The 20,377-nt window shown below is 39.5% G+C and overlaps 1 protein-coding gene and 1 long non-coding RNA gene across 6 annotated transcripts in view; both read left to right on the top strand.

Annotated features, from left to right (window-relative positions):
- pitx2 (paired-like homeodomain 2) overlaps positions 1 to 6,623 on the top strand; it is a 66,094-nt gene extending 59,471 nt beyond the window's left edge. For 2 of the 3 annotated variants that reach the window (XM_055927394.1, XM_055927395.1), the window contains exons 3-4: positions 3,070 to 3,272; positions 4,621 to 6,623. In XM_055927394.1, the coding sequence (XP_055783369.1) occupies positions 3,070 to 3,272; positions 4,621 to 5,184 (767 nt within the window). In that variant the 3' untranslated portion in view covers positions 5,185 to 6,623. Of the gene's footprint in view, positions 1 to 1,852; positions 2,443 to 3,069; positions 3,273 to 4,620 lie in introns of those variants that run through there. The other variant, XM_055927393.1, reaches the window with a different exon arrangement.
- An 800-nt stretch (positions 6,624 to 7,423) lies between these two features.
- LOC129858271 (uncharacterized) lies at positions 7,424 to 19,794 on the top strand. Of its 3 annotated transcripts, none has more exons than XR_008760000.1 (4): positions 7,424 to 7,574; positions 18,099 to 18,170; positions 18,379 to 18,793; positions 19,376 to 19,794. It is a non-coding gene; the product is annotated as an uncharacterized LOC129858271 (long non-coding RNA). The 3 variants fall into 3 exon arrangements; XR_008760001.1 differs by having other exon boundaries at positions 7,429 to 7,574; positions 18,379 to 18,447; XR_008760002.1 differs by lacking the exon at positions 18,379 to 18,793 and having other exon boundaries at positions 7,434 to 7,574.
- The last annotated feature ends 583 nt before the right edge of the window (positions 19,795 to 20,377 follow it).

Genomic DNA, 20,377 nt, shown 5'->3' with positions numbered 1-20,377 from the left:
AATTCTCAGAATCCTCGCCAACACGCAGAATGCAGGTGAATGCTTTAGGCCTATGTCATATTCAAATAAAATGGGTCACCACTTAGATCATGAAGCATTAGACCCCAAATGAATCGCATATCAGGGAGATTTAAACAAATAAAATCCACCTGATATGCATAACAGGGGCGAACGGATAGGCATTCCCTAGAATCCTCAAATAAACTGAAGAAATAAATGATGAACGGAAGACATGCAGGCTAAATTCACATCTTCAGTCAAGGATTGCATATATTATCGGCCAGCTACATATGTACGTCTACATATGTACGTACCTACAGTGGGGTGGCCAAACACACAGCACGAAATAATTTTTTATAAGGAGGGAGGATGGAGGAATAATCATACCCTTGGTTTCGACAGCTCTCGCTGCCTTCCTCCATGGTCCGCGGGCGGCTCTCCCACAAGAGTGCAAATAAGGTGTATATCAAGGGCTTTCACGGGATTAGCTCAATAACGTATTAGTAGCCCATATCCTGATATCTACGAGAATGGGGTGAAAAGACGCGTGATGGCTAAATATTCAGCAGTTTACATGCCGGCCTATTGCCTTATCAAGAATGCATGCAACAATTTTATTTTTTTATCAACTCAAATTATGAAGAATTTGTGTGATATTATTATTATTATTTGTATTATTATTAATTAATAATATCAATGCATTCATAAATAATACTATATTATCAATTAATATATTATCTGACTTGTGGGGACTGACAACGTTTTCTTCCAAATTATTGTGTATAGTGTTGCATGAATGAAGATTTTAATGCTGTTTGCATTTACAATGTTAACACAAAGACCTAAGGGGAAGTATAGTGGTCACATGTAACTGCTGTCAAAAGCATGCTTAGAGAATATCCTCCAAGCATAGGCCATTTATCTGCTAGGATACTGGACATATGTTTACTTTATTTTTACGCGTCATGATCTTGAGGGAATTAGCGAAAATGCAATGGGAAATCAGCTCTAAGTCATTAAAAGTCCTTATACCAAATTCTTATGCAAATGAGAGTCTTATCAGATTAAAAACCACTACAAGTCGACTCCCTGAGAACCGCTGAGAGGTCCAAACGTACAGGATATCGGCTAAGGACCGAGATAAACTGCGTCATTTTGACGAGCTAGAATGAAATGGTTACTTATTGCCTAAACCAAGGCCATTTAACTTTTACCCAATTGGTGACAAATTAGGATAAATGTGTGACTAGATTGTATCACTTTACTTCTGATGTGGTTGATTTTGCTGGTCATAATTTATCTGGTAGGCCCGAATTGGGCAACAACTTGAAAGTGACAACATCAGTTCAGTGAACTGGGCCCTGCATGGGGTCAGCGCATCACCATATCCCCATCATAGACATAATGTAGCGTTGCTCTTGTGCGCCTTGCTTAGAGATAGATGACTGTTAATGGAAAGGTCAGTTCATCAGGTAATCTTTATTGCTTCGTTTCTTCAATGGGAAGAAGATAAGATTAGCAAGAATACAATGAATAGGCCAATTGTTACCAAATAAATACATCATGCTGTTCGTTTGACTTGCTTTTTAGATATGATTGCCTTAGTTGGGTTAGTGTTCAATTCTGCAAAACGGGCATTCGGTTCGTCTTGGGTAGGCTACACTACACGGTGCATCCCGTCTCTCTTTACATGCTTTTTTAAAAAGAAAAATAAGCACGGTACTGTACCCCTTGGCAGACGTCTCTTATTTCTCCGCGCACCGGTTGGCTGGGCAAACCGTCATGTCCACTTTGACGGCCTGTCAAAAAAATGGGAGGGCTCTCGGTGACGTCAAAGGTGTATGAGAGAGTCACAGTGGGACAGCCAGAGCACAGCGAACAGCTGAAATGAAGAGTGAGCGGCGTAGTGTGCCTAGCCTCTGGATCTAATATCACCTACCTGCCCTTGTCACTCTGGTACTCCGCACAGCTTGCGGTATCAGCCCGAGATACATATTTGCTCTTCCTTCAATCAAAACGCCGTTGCATTTTCATCCAACGCGAATAATGCTAGGTTTCTTCTAAATACATTTTAAGCCGTTTAAACAACTTTTTTTAAACATTAATTTGCCAGAGGAGACGTGTTGCTGTGAATCTTAACACCACTGATTCCCCCTTTTCTCTATCCGTCGGACGTCTCTCTTTTTTTGCTTGCACTGAGGGAACTTAATCCGCCTCTGACAGCGAGTTTTGCGCGCTATCCTATTCATATGAACTCTATGAAGGATCCATTGAATTTGGACCATCATCACCACCACCACCTAACCGGGACTAAACTCTCCTCCACGCACCACACGGCACTAGCAATGGCCTCTAGTCTGCAGCCGTTGCAGCGGTCTGTGGACTCCAAACACCGGTTAGAGGTGCACACAGTATCAGACACCTCCAGTCCGGAGTCCGTAGGTAAGAATCATCCCGTGGTGCAGACTACTGTCAGCACATGGCTTTTTGAGGATGGATGGCCGTTTTTCTGATGATAGGAAACAAGATGTCTCCCTACAGCCTCTCTCAACAAAAACAGTTTGAGATCGAGGACGTTATTAGTTTATGTATGCAAATAGTCTGGGTATTGGAAATATCAGACAGAGGATCACTCTCTTTTTGACTATGCAGATATTGTGATTGCGCCAGTAATTGATTTATTTGTCTTCGCGCATATTTTTGTAAGTGTAATAATTGTAATACAACATTTACATTTAAAAAAAAATGTAAACCTATATTCGATTAATTACAAAATCTATAAACGTTTTTAAATACCATTTGTATAGTATTACCATTGTGCATACTGACATTGTTTTGAAGTCACGTTGTAGGCTTTTAAACTAATTTTCATGTAGCCTACATGCTTCAAATAAGGAATCGTTACATTATTAGTAGTTTAACCATGAGAGTAACATTTCATCCAAAAGTTTTAAAATGGGTTCCAATTTGATGAGGATACCTTTTATAATACCACCCAGGACAGGCTACTTCACGCCTGTGACCGACCAGACAGTGACTCATGTAGTATTTTGTTTACTGTTTCAACAGAGAAAGACTCAAAGGGCCAGAGCAAAACTGACGACTCTTCAGATGATCCTTCTAAAAAGAAGCGACAGCGGCGACAGAGGACTCACTTCACAAGCCAGCAGCTACAGGAACTGGAGGCCACGTTCCAGAGGAATCGCTATCCGGACATGTCTACAAGAGAGGAGATAGCCGTGTGGACCAACCTCACAGAGGCCCGCGTCAGGGTAAGGCCCTTGAGAAAAAACGAACACCATTTATGTGTATAATTTCGGGTTATTTGTGCCACTCGTATATGGAGTCGAGGCAAGGGTGTCAATTATTACGCAGGGAATTTAGGCACGCATAATTACTCACCTCTAGAACATGTTGTCTTAAGGAAATAAAGTTGCATTCCCAATATCCTTGGTAAATAATTGGCTGCCTAAAAACAAATACTCAGACTGGCTATTCTTTGCAATGATATGACTCAGTTATAATGTCAAAAAATAGTAAAATACCATACATTAGATGGCTACGCCTATAATGCATTGTTATTTAGAAAATCTATAATGATAGGTCATCCACCTACTTTACTCATATATTTTTCCCTGTACAACAGTACGATTTTACTGTCAATATCTCTGCAGTGGATAAAATAGAACTTGATTAAATATAGCAATTTCACACATTTACTATATTTAGGCTATAATATCACAGTTTTGTTACATATCTGACATTGCTGATAACTAGATAATTAGGTTGTTATTAGTTGTTTTAGAGAAACAAAGCATAATTACAGGCTAATTAACTTGTTAGCTGTTCGGACTATTAACATTAATGGGTGACAGATACCAATCTTGTTACTATGTTCGTGTGAATGAGGTGCAAAGCTTGTATTTTGCGTTTGTCATTCTCGTGTTGTATAACTAAAGCCACTAACGTGTTTGTCTCTGCCTGTGGAGGAATACACATCTTCAGAGAGTTAGGAACGATGGATGTGTATTGGGATTCTGTTGGAATCAACCCAGATTGCTCTGCATGAGAGAAAGTGACTCAATTAGGCCTGGTAGAGTTGCAATCCGACATACTATTGTTATCACAAATAGCGTTGCGCTTTTCAAGCAATACTCGTTTTTTGGGGGGATTATGTAAATTAATTAAACGTTTGAGAATAACTCGTTATACATTTTTGGCATAGCCTGTGTTAACAATAATAATAATTGAGTTGTATATTTATATTATTTTGCCAAGCCTGTGTTAACAATAATAATTGAGGTGTATATTTAAATTATTTTGCAAATTGGTAAGGTCGAGATTTGTCATTTGTGAGAAATTAATTTAATTGATTTACAGTTGTATGTCTGATTTTGATTTAAGACACACCTGAAGGCCACACATGAATACCACATCTGGTTCCTTGCAGACCAATTAGACTACCCATCAATTACAATTTTGTGAATTGCACAGGATAGCCAACAGGTCCAAATATTCTTATGTTGGTCTGTTGGCTATAAAATAAACACATGGGGCCGCCTTCATATTGCATTAATAGCCTATTATTAAATTCTGAACTCATATTTGTCTTTGTCATAGGTGTGGTTCAAGAACCGGCGAGCAAAATGGAGGAAAAGGGAAAGAAACCAGCAAGCCGAGCTATGCAAGAACGGCTTCGGTCCTCAGTTCAATGGACTTATGCAGCCCTATGAAGACATGTACCCCAGCTACACATACAACAACTGGGCCGCCAAAGGGCTAACTTCGGCCTCCTTGTCCACCAAAAGCTTCCCTTTTTTCAATTCCATGAACGTCAACCCTTTGTCATCGCAGACGATGTTCTCCCCGCCCAACTCCATCTCTTCAATGAGCATGACCTCCAGTATGGTGCCGTCCTCGGTTACTGGCGTGCCCGGGTCGAGCCTCAACAGCCTCAATAATTTAAACAACCTTAGCAACCCCTCTCTGAATTCGGGAGTTCCCACGCCAACCTGCCCGTACGCCCCGCCGACCCCTCCTTATGTGTACAGGGACACTTGTAACTCCAGTCTGGCAAGCCTGAGACTGAAAGCCAAGCAGCACTCGAGTTTTGGATACACCAGTGTTCAGAATCCAGGCTCAAATCTGAGCGCGTGCCAGTACGCCGTGGATAGACCAGTGTAATACCTGAGAATTTCACGAGCCCCAGTCAGAGGAACGAGAGACTACTTCTTTTTTTTTCAGAAGGGCACTAGAATACTAAACCACCGAAACCCGCGATGGAGTTTCAAACTTAAACGGAAGTAATTAGGCTTTTTTTCCAATCCTAATTAGAATTTTGTTCTACATCGGCGAGTGGAGAATGTATGATACTTTACTTTCCACGCTTGTTTATTTTGAGGTTTCTAATTTTGGACGTTAATTGACTGAAAGGTTGTATATATATGGAAATATCATCTCCAGTTTATTGAGGCGAATGCTGTTGCTCTCCAGTTTTCTCAAGGTTAAATTTAACAAAGCATGTGAAAACCCTAAAGGAATAATGTTTTGCTTGCAAACAAGGGAATGTACATACTAAACGCACCAGTTGTGTGTTTCTAACATATTATAAATTTATTATTAAATGTCTGTGTGAATATCGATTTAGAGTAGCAATCTTGCGTATAAAAAGACGCATCAAATGTTCCTGCGAAATTAAATTGGTTTTGCTCTGTGTATACTATTTAGTACGGAATTTTGTTTCGTTTTTTTTCAACAAAAAAATAAATAAACTATTGTGTTTTATTTAATGGAAGTAAAAATATTGTTCAAAACGTTTTGTTGAGGATTTTTGTGCTGATCCAAGTGTTAGTGTGAGTTTTGTCGAGTCTATAGTGCAGGGAATGACAGTGTGTCTATCGGGGTTCGATTATGCTAGCTACTAGGTCTACTAATCTAAAGCGAAAACAATGGCCCTCTCCAATACACATATGAATCGAGACGCAGGGAGATGCACGGGTGGAGAGGGCGAGATGCCCCGCCAGATTAACTGCTGAATACATGTCTGCTTTTTAGCCAAGGACCCGGAGTGATCACTGGTGCTTGAAATAACACTGGAATCAACAAACTGGAATTGGACCACACAACAAAGGCCCGAGCTCATTACCTTCTGACACATAATAATCACGAGTGCTATATATAGCCAAACAATGAGCAGCACTGGACGTGTAAGATGCGCCTCTTGATGCAGTGGAAAGTGATTATAGACTTACATAACATTCTATATCACAAAACATTACCATAATCAATAATACCAATACAATGTTAGCATCTTGTTTTTATTTTGACTTGTGCAATGTTCTACGAATCTCTCATAAACACAACGATTAACTATTGCAAAACTATTCTCTAGCCTATTGAGAGATTGGCTATATGACAGGCCTATGGCGTCGTGTTCTGGGCGTAGATGTTCATATTGTAAATATTTTCACTTTTGCAATATTTGTTGTGCAGATCTACAACAATCTGTATTTTCAATTAGATAACAACACCAATCATAATATCAATAACAATTGGCTAACAATGACTACGATAATAACAATGTTATACTTGGCTGAATAGTACATTAAACATTTTTAAATGTGGCCTACTATTTTTTCCAGAGAGCCCATGCACCTTCTTTTACGCATTGTGTTGACATGTTCGATCCGGCATTGTAGTTTTGTCTCGACAGTCCTGTTTACAATGTGGTCCGTTATCAAATGCACCAGTGTGTTTATAGAAAATCAAAACAACTACAAGGCACCGAGAAAATATAATTCACAAGTTTGAACAAACAAAGACAGGTATGTAGCTCGGGGACGGAGGCGGCTGGGACTTGTGATCTGATGTCAGCGCAGAGCTCGAGATCATTGTAGAGCGCTGATGAAAAATGGAAGAGTTAGCACTGTGGCTAACAAGAAAACTCAAACCTTCAGCAGATGTCGAGGGAAATAGCCTTCCATTCGAAATCAAATGCACTGTGCAGGGGGGTTTATTTGGCCTAGAGGGATTATTTCATATTTTCAGGTGAGCTCTTGTTCATTTGATAATGTGTTATTCATTATGCTCATACAATGTTTGAAACAATAATTGACCTAATTTACTTGTGCTGTTGCGAAAGTCAATCACAATTTTATTAGCCCATATTAATGCGCGTTGAGGCTCATCAAATATAACATGACATGAAATAAATATTGGTCTGATTTTTTTTTGCCCTTATAGCAGCATCCACCAGCTGGAGCACCTAGGCTACACCAAACAAACCTTTTCCATAAAAACAGCCCCCCTAAAAATGTTTCCTAAAGACCTGGAAGCAGTACATTTTCAATTTCAGATCCGCTCGAGTTTGATGGAGTCGGTAACATGAAGCAATAATAGGCTGACAAGGATAAGTCTTGCAGCCTGGCGAATATGCAGTCTGCGTCTCAATACACATCCCAATCAACATTTGGGCAAAGAGGGCCTGAAGAGACACGTCTTCAGGGAGACATCTCACTCGCCCAGAAACCGCCCAAGACTCCAGACCTCTCCTTCTGTTAAGCATGGACTACCCGGTAAGAAATATATTTCAATCTTTTCAATAAATTACAAAAATATAACAGGGTTGACAGACTTATATTTTGGTAATTGACCACAAGTGGTTTGCTCAAACATTTTTTATTTGTGACCGAATTATTTCACGTTTTTGAATTTAAAATGATGCAAAATGCTTTTAGCTTTTAAAATTTAGGAAGGAAATCTATTTGACCAGGTTTATTTTGTTGCAGCTCAATTTTACCTCCTGCAAAACGAACGTCCTTAATAATATTAAAAACGCTTCGGTTTGATAGCTGTCATTATTGAGATTCATTTTAAAGATGATGTAAACAACCATTCAAAAGTAAACTCAACTCCTTGTTTCATGAAGTCAATGTTATTTCAAGAGCTTATCCTCCACTATGCTGGGCCTTCTTCGCTAATAGCCTAATCATTTTGTATTAATTTCACCTTTATTTAACCAGGTAGGCTAGTTGAGAACAAGTTCTCATTTACAACTACGACCTGGCCAAGATAAAGCAAAGCAGTGCGACACAAACAACAACACAGAGTTACACATGGAATAAACAAGCGTACAGTCAAACCTCACAGTTTATTAGGCTACCACAAACAGCACCAATAAGACTAATAACTACTTCGACTTTAGAGAATAAGCAACGCTTTGTTACCTTTTTGAAGATGTGTTACCCTTTTGCAGGTTTTTTCGCTTGGTTGTTTTATTTCCGTTGTGATTGTAGCTTACTCTTTACAGAAATAGAAATATCACGAAACATAATGTGAATGCTGATTCAATCCGTTGTCTAATTTAGTCACCTCATGTTGGGGTTCTTATGATAAGGAAAAGTTACAGAAAATGCAGACCCTATCACCTCTATCCCACCCCTGGGAATTCAAATTAAGCAAGTGAGAGCACACATCCGTGCATGACTCGTTACTTCTAATCTAAATAATTAACAAGCTCTCAATATTCATGTCATGGTGTGCCAAACATGTGAGACATTTTGCCAATATGGTGTCTATTTGTTGTCCAATTACACACACCAATTACATGCAACTCCGATCTTCTGAAAGCTATTTTCCAACGACTTTGTTATGCACGTCAACTTGTTTAGGTCTTTCTGTTCTGTGCAAAATGTGCTCGACATGCCCTTGCAATTTTTTATTTCAGATACACGGGTGCACAAGTTGAAAAAAATGCATGAGCAATTTCCTATTCAAATAATTTTGTATTCAAATATCAACCAAATCAGGCATAGATTTGGTCATCTTAGTGGGTTATTATATATAATACATGAAAAATCTTAAGCAAATAGAAAATTCATGTTTTCAAAATAGAAATGTATTTTTTTCATGTGGGCGCCAAGCGGTTATGGCGGGCGATTATTCAATAGAATCATGGAGTTTCTTCTCGTTTGAACTGGGAACGGGGTGAATTAGGTCTTAACTATCGAAACAACTATTTATATATTCATCCTTTGTTTTTGCCAATGTGTCAAGTTGAATTACAGTATTTCAAAAACTACCAATTTATTAACACTTTCAACACTGTTGCATTGTAGGCTAGCTTGTCAATGGCGGAATTGACAACATTATTTGAGAAGAATATGCCTACTTTTTTGTCAGATTCAACATTCTCATGAGTTAAATTGGCTAGCAATAAACAAATAACTATTGAGCAGGCCTACATTAGAGGTGTTGCCTAAACGCAAATCCCATTCAGCCCGAGAAATGTACACCTCTTCCTTTTGATGTTTTGATTTCATTATGCATTACAAGGCAAATTGGTATTGTCATAATCAGTGAAATATCAAAGAGAATGGCAAGCCCTCTTGAATTGGCTGGATAGTAGGAATACATTGAATAATCTCAGACAAACTCGTTCATGCTTATCAATTCCAATTATTCACCTCTCACACACACAAGCACAATAATCCACACACATACACATTGGCCATACCACTCTGGGTCAGTGGGGGGCTTCTGACCAATCATAGCATAGGGGTCGCTGCTAGAGGTCAGATGAGCTGACCTCACACATTCTCCCCCCCCCCCCCCCCCCCCCCCACACACACACACACACTCTCACAAGGAGGCCCTCCATAACAAGATGATATACAATTATTCCCTCTCAGACAAAGATGTCTTCCATAGCTAAGTGTATACATCACCTGGTCTTTGTTTGTATGAATAAAGAAAACATTCAAAAAAATACCTATACATGTTACATGGTAGTTCCATAGACAGTGTAATTACAGTGTGGGAACACATTTTTGCATAAAACATCTGATATACCTGTTTGTGGTAAATAATTGTACATTACACAAGTAAGAACCTTACAATAAAGGGGTTCTAAAGTCACTTGTTGTGTGTGTGTGTGTGTGTGTGTGTGTGTGTATGTTTGCATGTGTGCACACCTATGTGTGTGTGTGCACCTGTGTATGCCTGTGTGTGTATATGCTTGTGCTGTGAAGCCTGGGAGCATGCAAGTGTGTGTGACTCGGACAGCTCTAGCTCCTCTCGTCCCGTTTCCGTGGGCTGCTAGCTGGCCGGCCGGCTGGAGCGTGTGAAAGCAGATAACCAGGGCAAATTTCATGACTCACACACTTCCTGCTCTGTGAAGTTATATTAAAGGATGCAGAAAAAAACTATCTGATGTTTTGTCTCCAAATCTATTGCTACACATTGAGCATGTTGGCTTCACCCTTGAGTGTGTTCAAAGGATCGGTACCATGGCCCTAATGTGCCTTGAATATAAAAATAATATGTATCGAGGATGGATTCAGTAGATAAATAAACAGTCTTGTGTTTTCTAACAGTCTTGCCTTCAACCATGTGGTGTTAAATTGACTATTCAGTTTTCTAGTAGTCTTCTAGAAATGTATTGGAATGGGAGGTAATAGCCTATTAGAAATGTGCACTATGTGTCTTTTGGGTGACATGGGACCATGTATCAAGCGTCTCAGAGCAGGAGTGCCTTATGACCACAATGAATACAATTACATGGACAGGGGGGAACTGATCCTAGATCAGCTCTCCTACTTGAGACCAGCCAGGTCACCAGTGATACAAGTCAGTATTCGATGTCCATCCATGTCTGAGGATGTCGGGAGATGATGTGGAAACAGGCCACTAGGGGTAACAGTGAGCACTGTTACCTTCAAGTAGGTTTCGGTTTTGCGGGTGTGTTGTAGGCGGGAATGGCGGATGGGCAGATGAAGCCTATCCCCTACCTTAACCATTCTAAGTGAATGCCTAACCTTATACATTTGGAGTTAAAGCCTGAACTTAACCCTAACCTTGTGTTTTTCTTCTGTCAGTGTGATGTTCTGTAGTTGCTGTACGACCTGTGATCCATTTCACTGGGGGGAAAACAGAGTCAGAAAGCCTTATTTAACATGTCATAGGAATGTTTTAACATCTGCTGTAAGACCAAACAAATAGGAATCATACCATATTTAAGCAACTCAGATGAGCAGAAAAAGGATAACATTCGTTTATTGGTGGTGGATGGGACAAGTTATGCCTTTACAGCACAGGAGGTTGGTGGCACCTTAATTGGGGAGAACGGGCTCGTGATATTAACTGCCATTCCATTTGCTTCGTTCCGGCCATTATTATGAGCCGTCCTTCCTAAGCAGCCTTCTGTGCTTCACAGCGTGAGGGGTTTTTAAACCCAAAATACACTAATTCATTATCATTTATTGAATATGCCATACGTCTGTTGTGTCTCTGTTGGCTGCCCTATATAGACACATTATAAGCACATTCATAGTGCCTTTTGAGGTATGCCTAAAAAAAAAGATCTCAAACACAGAGCCATATTATCCACTAATCACCCCATCTACTGCAACTACCAATACCTTTCTCTTCATGTCCCTTCATGTTAACCTGAATCTCCCCCTCATGTGAGTCATCATGTTCAGACACCTTTAGTTTACACTGTAAGTCTGCCGTCTGGCCAAACAGCGTCAATCGCTTCTCAATGTTTTCCTTTCTGCAATCACCTATAACATTCTAAATGGCTATTACCTCTACCCCCTACTGTCAGCCACCCAGAGTCTCTGACAACTATTCTGATACAGAACATACTTTCATGCTGGTTAAAATGTTACCTTATGTAGGAGGATACATTTCCTAAAAGGCACTTTTTATAGCAAAAAATATATAAAATAAATATATACAATGGCAAGAAAAAGTATGTGAACCCTTTGGAAATACCTGGATTTCTGCATAAAATTTGATCTGATCTTCATCTAGGTCACAACAATAGACAAACACAGTCTGCTTAAACTAATAACACACAAACAATTATACATTTTCATGTCTTTATTGAACACACAGTGTAAACATTCACAGTGCAGGATGGAAAAAGTATGTGAACCCTTGGATTTAATAACTGGTTGACCCTCCTTTGGCAGCAATAACCTCAACCAAATGTTTTCTGTAGTTGCAGATCAGACCTGCACAACGGTCAGGAGGAATTTTTGACCATTCCTCTTTACAAAACTGTTTCAGTTCGGCGATATTCTTGGGATGTCTGGTGTGAACTGCTCTCTTGAGGTCATGCCACAGCATCTCAATCGGGTTGAGGTCAGGACTCTGACTGGGCCACTCCAGAAGGCATATTTTCTTCTGTTGAAGCCATTCTGTTGTTGGTTTACTTCTGTGTTTTGGGTCGTTGTCCTGTTGCATCACCCAACTTCTGTTGAGCTTCAATTGGCAGACAGATGGCCTAACATTCTCCTACAAAATGTCATGATAAACTTGGGAATTAATTTTTCCGGCGATGATAGAAAGCTGTCCAGGCCCTGAAGCAGCAAAGCAGCCCCAAACCATGATGCTCCCTCCACCGTACTTTATAGTTGGGATGAGGTTTTGATGTTGGCGTGATGTGCTTTTTTTTCTCCACACATAGTGTTGTGTGTTCCTTCCAAACAACTCAACTGTAGTTTCATCTGTCCACAGAATATTTTGCCAGTAGCGCTGTGGAAGATTCAGGTGCACTTTTGCAAACTTCAGATGTGTGGCAATTTTTGGGGGGACAGCAGTGGATTCTTCCGTGGTGTCCTCCCATGAACACCATTCTTGTTTAGTGTTTTACGTATCATAGACTTGTAGACTCTTTAGCTTACGCGCTAGGATTCTTCTTAACCTCATTGAGCATTCTGCGCTGTGCTCTTGCAGTCGTCTTTGCAGAACAGCCACTCCTAGGGAGAGTAGCAACAGTGCTGAACTTTCTCCATTTATAGACAATTTGTCCTACTGTGGACTGATGAACATCAAGGCTTTTAGAGATACTTTTGTAACCCTTTCCAGCTTTATGCAAGTCAACAATTCTTAATCTTAGGTCTTCTGAGATCTCTTTTGTTCGAGGCATGGTTCACATCAGGCAATGCTTCTTGTGAATAGCAAACTCAAATTTTGTGAGTGTTTTTTATAGGGCAAGGCAGCTCTAACCAACATCTCCAATCTCGTCTCATTGATTGGACTCCAGGTTAGCGGACTCCTGACTCCAATTTGCTTTTGGAGAAGTCATTAGCCTAGGGGTTTCCCAACCTACACTGGGAATGTTTAAATGATGTATTCAATATAGACAAGAAAAATACAATTATTTGTGTGTTATTAGTTTAAGCACACTATGTTTGTCTATTGTTGTGACTTAGATGAAGATCAGATCAAATTTTATGACCAATTTATGCAGAAATCCAGGTAATTCCAATGGGTTCACATACTTTTTCTTGCCACTGTGTATACTGTACACTACCGTTCAAAAGTTTGGGGTCACTTAGAAATGTCCTTGTTTTTGAAAGAAAAGCAAATTTTTTGTCCGTTAAAATAACATCAAATTGATCAGAAATACAATTTAGACATTGTTAATGTTGTAAATGACTATTGTAGCTGGAAATAGCTGATTTTTAATGGAATATCTACATAGGCGTACAGTGGCCCATTATCAGCAACCGTCACTCCTGTGTTCCAATGGCACATTGTGTTAGCTAATCCAAGTTTATAATTTTAAAGGCTAATTGATCATTAGAAAACCGTTTTGCAATTATGTTAGCACAGCTGAAAACTGTTGTTCTGATTAACTTCTCTGTGATATGTGGGACGGTAGCGTCCCACTTGGCCAAAAGCCAGAAAAAATGTAGCGCGCCAAATTCAAATATATCTTTCAAAAATCAATCTTTCATGAAATCACACATGAAAGACACCAAATTAAAGCTACACATGTTGTGAATCCAGCCAACATGTCTGATTTCAAAAAGGATTTACGGCGAAAGCACACCAAACGATTATGTTAGCTCAGTCCATAGCCACAGAAAAACACAGCCATTTTCCCAGCAAAAGATAGTAGTCACAAAAAGCAGAAATAGAGATAAAATTAATCACTAACCTTTGATGATCTTCATCAGATGACACTCATAGGACATCATGTTACACAATACATTTGTTTTGTTCGATAATGTGCATATTTATATCCACAAATCTCGGTTTACATTGGCGCCATGTTCAGAAATGCCTCCAAAATATCCGGAGAAATTGCAGAGAGCCACGTCAAATAACAGAAATACTCATCATAAACTTTGATGAAAGATACATGTTTAACATAGAATTAAAGATACACTTGTTCTTAATGCAACCGCTGTGTCAGATTTCAAAAAAACTTCACGTAAAAAGCACACCATGCAATAATCTGAGACGGCACTCAAAAATAACAAAATTTCTCTGCCATGTTGGATTCAACAGAAATACGAAATTACATCATAAATATTCCCTTACCTTTGATCATCTTCATCAGAATGCACTCCCAGGAATCCTAGTTCCACAATAAATTGTTGTTTTGTTCGATAATGTCCATTACTTATGTCTAAGTAGCTACTTTTGCTAGCATGTTTAGTGCACATGTCCAAACGCTCGTGCAGATGCAGGCGAACTCGGACGAAAACTTCAAAAAGTTATATAACAGGTCGAATAAACTGGTCAAACTAAGTAGAGAATCAATCTTCAGGATGTTGTTATCATAACTATCCAATAACGTTCCAACCGGAGAATTCCTTTGTGTCTCTAGAAGTTATGGAAAGCAAGACGATATCGTTTGGAGCGCGCGTGACCAGGAACTGGCATTCTGCCAGACCAATGACTGAAACACCTCCCATCCGGCCCCACAACACACTAGAGGCTTCATTCCACGTTCTACAGACTGTTGACATCTAGTGGAAGGCATAGGAAGTGAAAACAGATCCATATCGTACAGGGAATTGAATAGGCGATGAGTTGAACATTGACCAGTCTCAGAATTCTCACTTCCTGTTTGGATTTTTTCTCAGGTTTTTGCCTGCCATATGAGTTCTGTTATACTCACAGACATTATTCAAACAGTTTTAGAAACTTCAGAGTGTTTTATATCCAATAGTAATAATAATATGCATATATTAGCATCTGGGACAGAGTAGGAGGCAGTTCACTATGGGCACACAATTCATCCAAAAGTGAAAATGCTGCCCCCTATCATAAAGAAGTTAAAGAAGCAATAAAACTGGCCTTTCTGTAGACTAGTTGAGAGTATCTGGAGCATCAGCATTTGTGGGTTTGGTTACAGGCTCAAAATGACCAGAAACAAATAACTTTCTTCTGAAACTTGTCAGTCTAGTCTTGTTCTGAGAAATGAAGGCTATTCCATGCGAGGAATTGCCAAGAAACTGAAGATCTCAAACAACGCTGTATATAGTGGTTCCTCATTTAAAAGTTGCGAGCTTACACCGTGGGACTTCGAGGTACCCAGCGTCAAGGCTTCATTACTTCAGACCACCACAAGATGGAGTACACTCATTATGCATTTGGGTCCCAAGGTTTTTAATATGACCAATCATATCGAGTGGTTCCAACAACGAATTTGACGCGAGCCACATTTGTTAGGTTCTGAACTAATGTTCATACCAATCTATGAACCTCAGCTATCACGAGATGTCAACCGTCTTTAGAAACTTGTTTGAGGCTTCTACTGTAAAGGGGGGCTGAATGAGAGGGGAATGAGTCAGAGGTCTGCCAGCAGCCACGAGCTGGTCATGCGCATTCAGATGAGAGGTAGCTCCCGTTCCATTTGCTTTTTCTGAAGACAAAGGAATTCTCCGGTTGGAACATTATTGAAGATTTATGTTAAAAACATCCTAAAGATTGATTCTATACGTCGTTTGACATGTTTCTACGGACTGTAACGGAACTCTTTGACATTTCGTCTGAACGCGCTTCGTGAGTTTTGATTTGTTTACCAACCACGCTAACAAAAGTAGCTATTTGGACATAAATTATGGACATTATCGAACAAATCAAACATTTATTGTGGAACTGGGATTCCTGGGAGTGCATTCTGATGAAGATCATCAAAGGTAAGTGCATATTTATAATGTTATTTCTGACTTCTGTTGACTGCACAATATGGCGGATATCTTTTTGTCTTGTTTGGGCTCTGAGTGCCGACCTCAGATTATTGCATGGTTTGCTTTTTCCGTAAAGCTTTTTTTAAATCTGACACAGCGGTTGCATTAAGGAGAAGTGGATCTAAAATTCCATTTATAACACTTGTATCTTTGATCAACTTTTATTATGAGTATTTCTGGAAATTGATGTTGCTCTCTGCAAAATCACCAGATGTTTTTGGAACTACTGAACATAACGCGCCAATGTATACTGAGATTTTTTTATATAAATATGAACTTTACCGAACAAAACATACATGTATTGTGTAACATGAAGTCATATGAGTGTCATCCGATGAAGATCATCAAAGGTTAGTGATTAATTTATCTCTATTTCTGCTTTTTGTGACAGTTTTTCTGTGATTTGGTGGTGACCTAACATAATCGTTTGTGGTGCTTTCGCTGTAAAGCCTTTTTGAAATCGGACACTGTGGTGGGATTAACAACAAGATTACCTTTAAAATGGTATAAGATGTTTGAGGAATTTTAATTATGAGATTTCTGTTGTTTGAATTTGGCGCCCTGCACTTTCACTGGCTGTTGCCATAAGAAGTTTTAAGCAACTGTAAAAAAATAATAATAATAATAATACATAATATATATATATATATACATACTGTATATACAAAAGTTTGGGGTCACTTAGAAATGTCCTTGTTTTCCATGAAAACATACATGAAATTAGTTATAAAAGGAATAGGAAATATAGTCAAGATGTTGACAAGGTTATAAATAATGATTTTTAATTGAAATAATAATTGTGTCCTTCAAAGAATCCTCCATTTGCAGCAATTACAAGCTTGCAGAACTTTGGCATTCTAGTTGTGAATTTGTTGAGGTAATCTGAAGAGATTTCACCCCATGCTTCCTGAAGCACCTCCCACAAATTGGATTGGCTTAATGGGCACTTCCTACGTACCATACGGTCAAGCTGCTCCCACAACAGCTCAATAGGGTTGAGATCCGGTGACTGTGCTGGCCACTCCATTATAGACAGAATTCCAGCTGACTGCTTCTTCCCTAAATAGTTATTGCATAGTTTGGAGCTGTGCTTTGGGTCATTGTCCTGTTGTAGGAGGAAATTGGCTCCAATTATGCGCCATCCACATGGAATGGCATGGCGTTGCAAAATGGAGTGATAGCCTTCCTTCTTCAAGATCCCTTTTACCCTGTACAAATATCCCACGTTACCACCACCAAAGCACCCCCAGACCATCACATTGCCTCCATCATGCTTGACAGATGGCGTCAAGCACTCCTCCAGTATCTTTTCCTTTTTTATGCATCTCACAAATGTTCTTTGTGATCCGAACACCTCAAACCTAGATTTGTCTGTCCATAACACTTTTTTCCAATATTCCTCTGTCCAGTGTCTGTGATCTTTTGCCCATCTTAATCTTTTCTTTTTATTGGCCAGTCTGAGATATGTATTTTTCTTTGCAAGTCTGCCTAGAAGGCCAGCATCCCAGAGTCACCTCTTTACTGTTGACGTTGAGACTGGTGTTTTGCGGGTACTATTTAATGAAGCTGCCAGTTGAGGACATGTTAGGCATCTGTTTTTCAAACTACACACTCTAATGTACTTGTCCTCTTGCTCAGTTGTGTACCGGGACCTCACACTCCTTTTTCTAATCTGGTTAGAGCCAGTTTGTGTTGTTCTGTGAAGGGAGTAGTACACAGCGTTGTACGAGATCTTAACCCTTGTATGAGATCTTAACCCTTAACCCTAATTTTCAGATTTACATCACATAGTCCAGTGAAATGGCTGTGTTTATCTGTTGCTGCCAAGTCATGATTTCCCTGGGGGTTAGCCTTGCAATAACCAAGTGGTGAGACACATAGCCCTCTATATTTAAATGTTTCAGGTACACCCCGATAGGTATCTGCGTCACATACAGTATCTTCTATTGACATCATCTTCTATTGTTTGTAATCATGTCTCTGTTTTTCAGCATAAAGTACTCCATAGCCTCTTAGTGTGGACACCAGGTGAGACCACACACACACAATAACAGTCTCTCTCCTTCACTTCATCCCTCTCCCCCTTCTCCCTAAATCCTCTAGGTTATATCAGCTGTTTTGGTAAACCCTCCCGCATCTGAACTGGCTGACACAGAGGGCACAGCATGATCATAGGTGAGAGGTCACTTGGTCGGGTCAAAGGGAAGTATTATTAAAGAGATGCTTTACATTGAAATACAGATTGAGATTTAGTAGTCCCAGAGTTAATGATCCAAGGTCAGTTTTGCATTTCACCTCCTGATGATTATGATGACTGACCGTGGTAGAATAAAAAAACAAGGCTTAATCATGCTCTCTCTATCCATCTGTCTCTCGTCTGCAGATATGTTTTGATGTGAGAGAGGAAGCCAGTCCCGTCATCGCCACCTCACCCACTCTTAACCTCTCTTGGGTAGGGGGCAGTATTTTCACGTCTGGATGAAAAGCGTGCCCAGAGTAAACTGCCTGCTACTCAGGCCCAGATGCTAGGATATGCATATTATTAGTAGATTTGGATAGAAAACACTCTGAAGTTTCTACTCGGGGCACCTTATTCATTCAAGCTACTCAATACTGCTCCCAGCCATAAGAAGTTAAAACAAGTCATTTTTGGCAATGCTTGAGTTTGCCTTTAATGTTATTCATGTCAATTAAATGGTGAGAGAAATGACAAGACAACCCAAATACAGCCCTCATTTCAGCTGAGACACTCAGACACAATCACTTCACTGTCTTGAGGCACCTAGAAGCCAACCTAGGTACTACTTTTTTTTTAAAGCAATCTTACCTAGATTGATAGTCTAGTATTGAAATAATGAAGGTAAAATTAATTGTTTTGATCTCGCTTACCCATAAAATGAATCCATATATTTAGTCGTATCAAGATATTCTGACTTGTATCAAGCCTTTTTTAGGTTAAAATAAGGTAAATTGTCTGCCAATGCAGTAAGATAATTTATCTGGGTAAGACATCAAGTCAGTGCATTGTAATGGTATATGACATTTTTTGCAGTCTTGAGGTTAGCAGGTATTGAGTGTCTATATGGCCCAATTCCAAACCAAAAACTTGTTCCCTTGCAGATCTGCAAATAACTAAATCATTGTCATCATCAGAAAATAGACCATGTCAACAAAAAGACCTACCCAGATCTTTACGATCAGAAGAACATGGGTAATCAACAAGGAGATAGGGTAGAGACCAATGGATAGTATTGGAACCCAGAAGCGACTTATTGGCTCAAGCTATATGTCACAGATGGTAGAATCTCAGGAAGTTGATCTAGGAAATACACTGAAGAATATTGATCTGTGGTAACATTATCTATGCCTGATCTCCACAGGATGTCCACTTCCACTGGGGGCTGCAGTGAGACAAAGCTACTGGGATCTCCTATAGAACCTACGGTCTTCTGACAGACACCTGCTACAGTACCAGGGAGAACCATGGCACCACGGTCCTCGGCTCTACCTCTATTCATCTAGATTCTACACTAGAGTGTGGTTCATGCTCATACTGCAGTGGAACATGATGCCCAGTAATACTGCATGGCCAATCTAATCATATTGAAAATAGTTTGTTTCAGTTAAAGTTTCATTCTACTGTACCAGTGTTCATTATATGCAGTTGCTAAAATGTATATGGTTCGTCTTGACAAGATGCAAGCAATGATTATTACATTGTTATTCACAAAGATGATTATTGTCTCAATAAATAAAGATGTCCATAAAACATGTTGGGATTAAAAAGGTTTAAACTGTTCCCATAAGTGACAGGGTGTTTATATTGCTTTTCACCACTCTGTAATTCAGATAATATCCAACACTACCAAATAACTGTTCAGATAAAGTAAATATTGAAGAGACTTTAAAGTACTTTAAAGTATTTAAGATATGCTTAATTTAGCCTGGAGATCGCACTTTTGGGACTATATATTCCATTAGTTCCATTGTAAACATAATCAAGTGCATGTCAAGTATTTGATGTATGACTTGACCCAGGTCTGGAGCACTCTGCGACAACCAACCCATGTCTCAGTTACCTTACTTTATTACAGAGCTTTAACAACAGCAGGAAGACAAGACATGCCTCATTTGATGAGCATTAAAAAGAGTTCAACATCTGACAAACATTAAAGGGATAGTTGATCTTCTCACAAACATTAAAGGGATAGTTAATCTTCTCACAAACAAAACACAGTTCAACCTTCACAACATTATCACATAGGCCTGGACTACTTTGCAGGATAGAGCTTGTACATTGGTTTGAGGCGGCTGAAAGGTCATTTTTGTGGCGCAACAAGTGGTATTGAATTGACACCCTATAGTTTCTCACTCAGCAATAC

Source organism: Salvelinus fontinalis, chromosome 6, assembly GCF_029448725.1.
Source record: "Salvelinus fontinalis isolate EN_2023a chromosome 6, ASM2944872v1, whole genome shotgun sequence".
Classification (NCBI taxonomy): domain Eukaryota; kingdom Metazoa; phylum Chordata; class Actinopteri; order Salmoniformes; family Salmonidae; genus Salvelinus; species Salvelinus fontinalis.
The sequence above is the reverse complement of the archived record's forward strand: the minus strand, read 5'-3'. Positions and strand labels throughout refer to the sequence as shown.